The sequence below is a fragment of the Capra hircus genome, chromosome 19 (genome assembly GCF_001704415.2).
Source record: "Capra hircus breed San Clemente chromosome 19, ASM170441v1, whole genome shotgun sequence".
Taxonomy (NCBI): domain Eukaryota; kingdom Metazoa; phylum Chordata; class Mammalia; order Artiodactyla; family Bovidae; genus Capra; species Capra hircus.
Window position 1 is genome coordinate 40,938,909 of NC_030826.1, and position 8,815 is coordinate 40,947,723.

Here is an 8,815-nt window from a genome sequence, read left to right on the forward strand (position 1 = left end):
GACCCCATAGACGGCAGCCCACCAGGCTCCCCCCGTCCCTGGGATTCTCCAGGCAAGAACACTGAAGTGGGTTGCCATTTCCTTCTCCAATGCATGAAAGTGAAAAGTGAAAGTGAAGTCGCTCAGTTGTATCTGACTCTTCGCGACCCCATGGACTGCAGCCTACCAGGGTCCTCTGTCCATGGGATTTTAACAGGTGTCATTTCCGTGAATGAATACTCAGACTGGGAATGTAAGTGGTAACCTGATGTAGACTCCTTACTGGTCACTACTGAAGACCATTTCTCAGGTGTTTGGTACCTACCTGTCTGAACTGTGGGCATTGGTGACTTGGAGATACAGCTGTTTTTGTCTTTATAATCAGCTACTGTGTCCTATAAATGCCATTTACAACGATAATGAGGAAACTGCCCAGATTTCAGTTATTTTAGAGAACAACAAGAGGATTATTTCCTGTCTTGCTTTGGATTTCTCTGGAAAATAGAGACAGAATCTAATGAAGGGAAATATCACAGAGACCATGATTTCTATGCCCAAAGTGTTAAGTTTATTAGAGAACCAGCAACACAATATAGGAGTGAGCAGGGGTCTTGGGAGGACAGTATAGTTTTCATCAGTAATTAGTTTGAAAAGGGTGCCTCCTAGTTTGAAGAGAGGAGGAATGGGCTTCTCAAGAAAAGAGGTGTTTCTGCTGTGAAGCTGTGGGACCCCAGGATAGACCCCGCCCTCTACTTAGGGATGGTGAGCGCCCAGGAAGCACTGCTCAGCAGCAGCGGGAGGTCCTGAAGGTGCGGCAGGTGGTGCGGCAGGGGGCCGGCTGGCAGCTGGTGGGGCGGCAGCACGGGGACTGCACAGACACGGGCTGGCAGCACGTGGTGGCCCAGCAGCAGGGGCGGCAGACCACGGCCTGGCACGACGTGGGGCAGCAGGTGATGGGGCGGCAGCAGCCCTCCTGCAGGCTGCAGGGGTCGCAGCAGACCGGGCGGCGGCAGGGCTCGCAGATGGGGCGCGTGCAGCGGGACACGAAGGTCACGGGGCGGCTCACGGTGGTCTGGCAGGACACGGGGCGGCAGCAGCAGGGGTCGCGGTAGCAGCGGGGCTGGAGGCAGCCTCCGCCACAGCTGAGGGAGGAGAAGGTGGGGCCGCAGCAGGAGCCGGTCATGGTGGTGTGTGGGGCCGAGTGGGGCTGAGGTGGTGAGCGCAGTTGAGTGTTCTCAGGTGTGAGTGTCTTCCTCCTGCTCTGGGCCCTTTATATACCCTGGCCAGGAGCTGATGGCCCCCACGACACATGATCATTTCCTTGTATTTGTTTATTCCTTCTGAAATAGCCCTGGTAAGTTTAGTAAGTTCCCTGGACATTTTTTCCAGATGCTGAAGTGCTCATAAAAGATTGTTTTCCTTATTTAATGAAGACTCATTATATTTTTCTATTTACGGTTCAAGTATGAATTTAATGACCCTGACTTCAAAGTGTCCAATTATCGTCATAATTCAGTGATGCTTTTGCCAGTTGATGTTTTGATAACACGAGACTGGTTGTCATGCTCTTACTAATAGTGGAAGTGGATTCCCCAACTTATGAGTGTCCTTTAACACTGTTAAGCTTCCTGGGTAAAGCAAGTTCAGAAAAATACTATAGAGATATTTTGTTTGTCAGCAAAAGAAGAAGTTTTCTGTCTACATTTTGGAGCTACAGCAATGCATCTTCGTAAGACTCTATCATCAGTAGTTTTTCCCCCGAAGTTTTTTAGTGCTAAAATATACATAACATAAAATTTACTGTTTTAATCATTTTTTTTGTGTACAGTTGAGTGGCATTAAGTACACCCACATTGTTGTGCCACCATCAGCACTATTCATCACCAGAACTCTTTCATCTTGCAAAACTGAAATCCTGTACCCATTAAACAATGGCTCCCCATGACCCTCTCTCCCCAGCCCCTGGAAATCTTCAGTGTAACTTTAAAAAAATCTCCCCTTTCCCCCTGACATCCCATAAATATTGTTTCCAACACAAATATTGGTCCTAGCTAAAGGACTGTAGTCAAGTCAGTTATCTGGTATCTTATATGTAAAATGTGGAATATAAACCCAGCTTCTGGAAAGCACCATTCTACTGTTACTATGTGTTTAGCTTTTTGGTCTTAGGTCCATGTTTATTAATTTCTATTAGTTGTATCTTTCCAAATCATGGTAAATTTCATGTAATTTTTGTGATAGCCAGAATTATTGGATTCTAACCACATCCTAAGCATTATACTAAAAGAAATAAATGGATTAATTTATTCTTCAAAAAATCTTATGATACTAGAGAACAAACTTACGGTTACCAAAGGGGATAGCGGGTGCTGTGTTATACTGTGCTAAATTGCTTCAGTCGTGTCTGACTTTTTGTGACCCTATGGACTGTAGCCTGCCAGGCTCCTCTGTCCACGGGATTTCCCAGGCAAGAATACTGGAGTAGGTTACCATGCCCTCCTTGGGGATCCTCCCTGATCCAGGGATTGAACCTGCCTCTCTTATGTCCCCTGCATTGGCCGGTGGGTTCTTTACCACTAGCATCATCTGGGAAAGCCTGGATAGCAGGCAGAGGAGGACAAATTAGGAGTTTGGGACTGATATATACACAATACTCTATATAAAATATGTAAACAGCAAGGGCCTACTGTATAGCACAGGGAACTATGCTTAATATCTTGCAATAACTTATGAAGGAAAGTAATCTGGAAAAGAATATATATATATATAAATGTATAATTGGACCGCTTTGCTGTACACTTGAAAATGATAGAACACTGTAAATTAACTATACTTCAATAAAAAGAAATCCTATGAGGTAGTTATTGTTATATCTCTTATTTTATGCATAAAGCCAGATAAGTGACTTGCCTAAAGTCATCTGCTAGTGTTGGAGCCAGTAGTTATTCCAACAGTTATTATTTATTCCAATCTATGGCAACATTGTAAGCCTAAGGAGTTGAAGAATGAAATTGTGGAAACTTCATTCCCTGTCAATAAGGAATGTCTGCTTTATTTAGGAATTTTAATGACAAATTATTTTTAAAATTGTTGTTGTGTGTGAAATGGCTAATTTTGAGAGTCATCTGGAAGAACTCTATGTCTTAGTTAGTATCCTCATGAATGTGAGGAATTATCTCCCACAGAGCCTTCTCAGAATTCCAAAACACACTTTAAGGAAAAAGTATTAAAGTTGGACATAGTTGAGTGGTCCTGAGGCCCTATAAACAGAACCACCATCTAGATGAAGGTAGCAGCCTGCCAGCACGATGAACTCCCCTCCCACCCACCAGGTATAGGTCCTACAGCCCTAGGTGGTCTCAAGCCCACCTTGCCTTTACCCCACTGTCTCTTGCTTCAGTGTCCCCTCGTGTACTAGGCTTCCTTCTGCTTACAGACCCCTTGTGATTTTCAATTATTTCAAATTGTCAGGGTCTGCAGGAAAATCACGTCACTCAGCAGTTTTTTGTTTTTTTTTTTTCCTCTGCCTCTGGATTTGCTTGGTTCTGACCTGTGTTTTACAATCAAGTCTGTTCTAGATCTGTGACTGAAGGCTGCAATTTGACCCTTCTTTTCAAGCATTCTGCCCACAGAATCCCTTGCAGGCTTATTCAGACCTGCACCAGCCACTGTGGCTGACCAGGGTGTGGTGTTACGGTGCAACAAACATGATCCAATAATAATGATGAGCTTGGGATCAAACAGAACATTCTGCATCTGAGAAAATGCTACAAGATGAGCAAGTCTCTAGAAGGTTAAGGAGGAAAATTCTGACAAAAGGAAAACAAAGTGTAGTGAGAGAATTAAAGAAAATAATTTTTAAAATTATTAATAAAAAAACAATGATCAAGAATATATAGATAGAAATTGGTTGTTTGAACTGTCAACCAGTAAACTGTCAGATACTTTGACCACCTGATGCAAACAGCTGATTCGCTGGAAAAGACCCTGATGCTAGGGAAAGATTGGAAGCAAAAGGAGAAGAGAGAGAAGAGGGAGGCAGGGGATGAGACAGTTAAGTAGCATCACTGGCTCAATGGACATGAATTTGAGCAAACTCCGGGAGGTATTGAAGGACAGGGAAGTCTAGTGTGCTGTAGTCCATGGGGTCACAAAGAGTCGGACATGACTTGGCGACTAAACAACAACCAAAGTGTCAAACTTAATTAAGAGGAAATTCCATTGTACATACTGACAATGTAAAGGTTTTAAAAATAATGAGCTACTTGTTGAGAAAACTTTATTCCAAGAAAACTACTTCTCTTCAAGCGGTGGCTTATTGTTTTACTCTAAGAATGCACATGTCCAGCCTGAGAAGAAAACTGGGGTGTAATGAAATCTTTCTGTCTTCCAACCCCTTCGAATTTTTTCATTCAATTATGTAGTAACTAATTTCTGATCACATACTATGTGTCAAGTATTGTGCTGGTCAATGGGAATCCAGCAGTGAACAAAGTCAGTCAAGTTCTGGGTCTTCACAAAGATTTCCTTGCCTGATTTCTGTAGCTGGGCAGGTAGATGAGACCAGGTGTGTAAACAGCACATTCCAAAAACTCTTTAAGATCAGATGTCAGGAAGTCAATACATTATTTCTCAGGATAACAATAGTGGCTAGTTTCCTGACCAGCCTACAAGTATGTAAAAGCCACAAAAACATATCTACTGTGGATTAATGTTATTATTTCAAATACATTAGCATGGTTTGGATAGTAAAATTGTTTAGAGTTCTACATTAGAAATGGTTCTAGCCAAGCTACATTTCTCCTTCCTTGACTGGAGGGATTCTGGAAAATATGGCATACTGGTTCTTCTAGGACAGGCATTTCAGTGGTTAGGAATTCCAGGTATCAGTTCATTACAGTTTTCTAGATCAGGGAACAAATGGGATTCTGACTTAGGCGGTTGTTGTTGTTCCGTCACCAAGTTGTGTCTCACTCTGAACCCATGGACTGCAGCACGCCAGGCTACTCTGTCCTTCACTATTTCCCAGAGTTTGCTCAAATTCATGTCCATTGAGTCAGTGATGCTACCTAACTGCTCATCCTCTGCTGCCCTTTTGTCCTTTTGCCTTCAGTCTCTCTCTCAGCATCAGGATCTCTTCCAATGAATCAGCTCTTCGCATCAGGCGGTCAAAACATTGGAGCTCAAGTTTCAGCATCAGTCCTTCCAATGAATATTTAGGACTTAGGTTTCCTCCCCCTTATCACAGATGTGAGAATGATTCATTAGTCAAGTTTGGGATCAGAGAGACTTCCTGTCAACTCTCCACTTCCTCAGCATGAATGAAAACTTTGACTTGAAATATGAAGGTGGTCCATGTAAGAGGTTCTAAATTATTTGGATTGCTATTAAAATTAGAGACCTTGTGCATGAATTGTTCCTAAAATTAAAAAATAAATAGCCCTTGGAAAATCTTTCTTCACTTGTTACTTCTGACCCCCCATAGTATAACATAAGCTAAAAAATGAACTTTTGAAGATTAATAAACAATAAAGAAACACATTTGCTTCTGAGAAATAAAAATTTATTATTTTACCATGCAAAGCCCCAGGATAAATGTAATATTGTCCTAGAAAAATATCTCATCTTGAAATAGTAGAGAAGTGATGATGAGTCAGTGGACTAGGGCTCTATTCAAGAGCAATTTTAATCTTTGTTTATTCATTTTTTAAAGCCAAGAATTCAAATCCTGAAAGCTGGAATTTTTCTAAAGACCGTCAAAGAAGGCCAGATTTAGGTACATATTTACGTGGGAAAAGGGATCAAGAGTTACTGCTCAGTTAATTGTTGCAGGCAGGTGGGTTTCAAAAGTAGTGTCTCTCATCTGATCTGAAGGGCTGGCACATGTTTCTGAATACCTGGGGTGATATCCTGCAGGGCTGCTCAGCAGCAGGGGGAGGTCCTGAAGGTGCGGCAGGTGGTGCGGCAGGGGGCCGGCTGGCAGCTGGTGGGGCGGCAGCACGGGGACTGCACAGACACGGGCTGGCAGCACGTGGTGGCCCAGCAGCAGGGGCGGCAGACCACGGCCTGGCACGACGTGGGGCAGCAGGTGATGGGGCGGCAGCAGCCCTCCTGCAGGCTGCAGGGGTCGCAGCAGACCGGGCGGCGGCAGGGCTCGCAGATGGGGCGCGTGCAGCGGGACACGAAGGTCACGGGGCGGCTCACGGTGGTCTGGCAGGACACGGGGCGGCAGCAGCAGGGGTCGCGGTAGCAGCGGGGCTGGAGGCAGCCTCCGCCACAGCTGAGGGAGGAGAAGGTGGGGCCGCAGCAGGAGCCGGTCATGGTGGTGTGTGGGGCCGAGTGGGGTTGAGGCGGTGAGAGGAGTTGAGTGTTCTCAGGTGTGAGTGTCTTCCCCCTGCTCGGGGCCCTTTATATACCCTGGCCAGGAGCTGATGATCCCCACGGGAAGCTGTTGTTTCCTGGAGTTGTGGTTGCCCATTGAAATGAAAACCCCAGATTGGTGGATTCAGCTGCTGAGGCAGCAATGCCAGCATCACTGATAGGTGCTTTTCTTTCTTCCTGTCTGCTTTTCTCCTTGAAATGAATACTTGATGATTTGCATCATCTGAAAAATTACTCGTTGAATAGCTAATCCTTCTAGACCATGTCATGCAACAGACGAGCTGAAAGTTGGAGGAGTCCAGTGTTGCCACCCTCCCACTTTCCTCTGTTCATCATCCATGACTAAGCATGGGATCATAAGATTCATGAGTCATAAGCCTGGTTTCTGATTGACACTGAAATGAAGGATGAGTTTCTGGAAAACCAAAATGGCTTGGTTTTGGTTTTACACAAACCAAAAAGGTGACGTGTACTGCTTCTGCAATGGAGCAAATGGCCCAGTGCTTCTGCAAAATAATGTGTTATTTCACCTTGTTTATCAGGAAATCACCACCTAAGTCACTCAAGTAATGCTGTTTCGAGGCCTGAATTGGCCTATCACTTCATAGCAACATACGGGACCCTTGCTAAGTAAACAGTGCTATACTGTAGTTTCTTATCACAGAGTAATTACAAATTTTAGAAAGGCAAGACAAAGGCAGGGAAACCAATTAAAGGAGCCAAACTTTTCATGCGACTGTAAGGCCAAACGAAGTAAAGATTTTATTCATATTATGCCCTTCTGAGTATTCCTTCTTGAGTCATAGAAATAACACCAAAATTGGAATATTTCTTGCTTCCTAGCTGTGACATAAGCGCTTGCACTGAGTTCTTCAACACACATTAAAATATTTATGAAGGGACTAATTATCTTCCTATTGTAGATGCTTTGGTTTGTTGGCTGAGGATTTTGCTTGCTTACGCATCAAGTGTGAAGGTGGGCTTCTAAGAAAGACAAGGGGAGGGACTTCCCTGGTGGTCCAGTGGTTAAGACTCTGTGCTTCCGCTGCAGGGGGCATGGGTTCCATCCCTGGTTGGGGAAAGAAAATCCCAGATGACACATGGTACAGCCAAAAAAATAATAATTTAAAAAATGACAAAGGGAAGTAAGTGAGCTGGTGATTGATAAAATTGTTTTGTCTTTTTTCAGTCTCAGCTAAGAAAAATGGGGGTACAGAAAATAAATGTAAATTGGAAAAAAGGTTAAAAATAACACTGTACTCTTTTCTATTGGCATAACATTGTAAACCAACTATACTTCAAAAAATGTGACAATAAATAAATAAATGCTAAAAAAAGATAACACTGAACAAAGGTTGCTGAGGCAATTGACACATTTTGGTCCACCATAATTCTGGTTCTTAAAGGCCTTTGAGTTTCTGATCCATGATAGTTTATCCCAATTTGTGGAAAGCCAAATTGGTGAAATGATTTCTCCAGAGAAGTACAGGTTAAAGAGTGGCAAAGCATCAGCAATACTGCACAGCATCTTTTGAGCACAAACACTGATGCATAACTTCTGGTCTTTTTCCAACTCTGAGTCATTTTAAAAGAGTGAACAGGTAGTAGTAGTAATCAAAACTTCTGTCTCATATAAGGAAATAAAAAAAGAACTTGCTTAATTTATGGTTTATTTTAGCATATTGTTATTTGGCTTAGAATATATTGTTGTTTGTTTAGTCACTAAATTGTGACCAACTCTTTTGCGATGCTATAAACTGTAGCCCAGCAGGCTCTTCTGTCCATGGGATTTCCCAGGGAAGACTAGTGGAAAGGGTTGCCATTTCCTTCTCTGGGGAATCTTCCCCACCCAAGAATCAAACCTGAGTCTCCCACACCTCCTGCATTGGCAGGCAGATTCTTTACCTAAGGGGTTCCAGGGAAGCCCTTAGAATATATACAGAGATTCAAACATTAGGAATAGGAATATGTCTGTAAATGCATTGCTTATTTTAACTGACAAATGGACATAGTCCTAAGAAATCTTGTGTTCTGTGATCATGGACTGTCAGAAACTTTGCTATTTGAAGTAATAATAGTAACAAGGGCCGTGCTATGCTTAGTCATGTCTGACTCTTTGTGGCCCCATGGACTGTCAGGCTTCTCTGTCTGTGGAGTTTTACAGGCAAGAATACTGAAGTGGGTTGCCATTCCCTACACCAGGAGATCTTTCTGACTCATGGCTGGAATCTGTTTCTCTTGCATCTTCTGCCTTGGCAGACGAATTGTTTACCACTGAGCCACCTGGGAATCCCAAGTAATAAGGGGACATCCCACTATTGCTTGGATAGGACCTTAATCACCTTAACACAAAAGCAGTCTCAATATCCAATCCAGGGGGCAGAGAATCAGATACGAGATTTTCAGATACCACATTCCGCAGTTGTCTTAACTATGTGGTTTCCAGAGAAAGGAG

At 43.4% G+C, this 8,815-nt stretch overlaps 2 protein-coding genes across 2 annotated transcripts; both read right to left on the reverse strand.

Annotated features, from left to right (window-relative positions):
* On the reverse strand, positions 525–1,231 carry LOC108638298 (keratin, high-sulfur matrix protein, IIIA3-like). The gene has a single exon (XM_018065091.1). It carries the CDS (start codon positions 1,160–1,162, stop codon positions 764–766), a length of 399 nt encoding a protein of 132 aa, XP_017920580.1. The 5' UTR covers positions 1,163–1,231; the 3' UTR covers positions 525–763.
* LOC102177561 (keratin, high-sulfur matrix protein, IIIA3-like) lies at positions 5,642–6,370 on the reverse strand. The gene has a single exon (XM_018065090.1). The coding sequence runs from the start codon at positions 6,298–6,300 to the stop codon at positions 5,902–5,904; it is 399 nt and encodes a 132-aa protein (XP_017920579.1). The 5' UTR covers positions 6,301–6,370; the 3' UTR covers positions 5,642–5,901.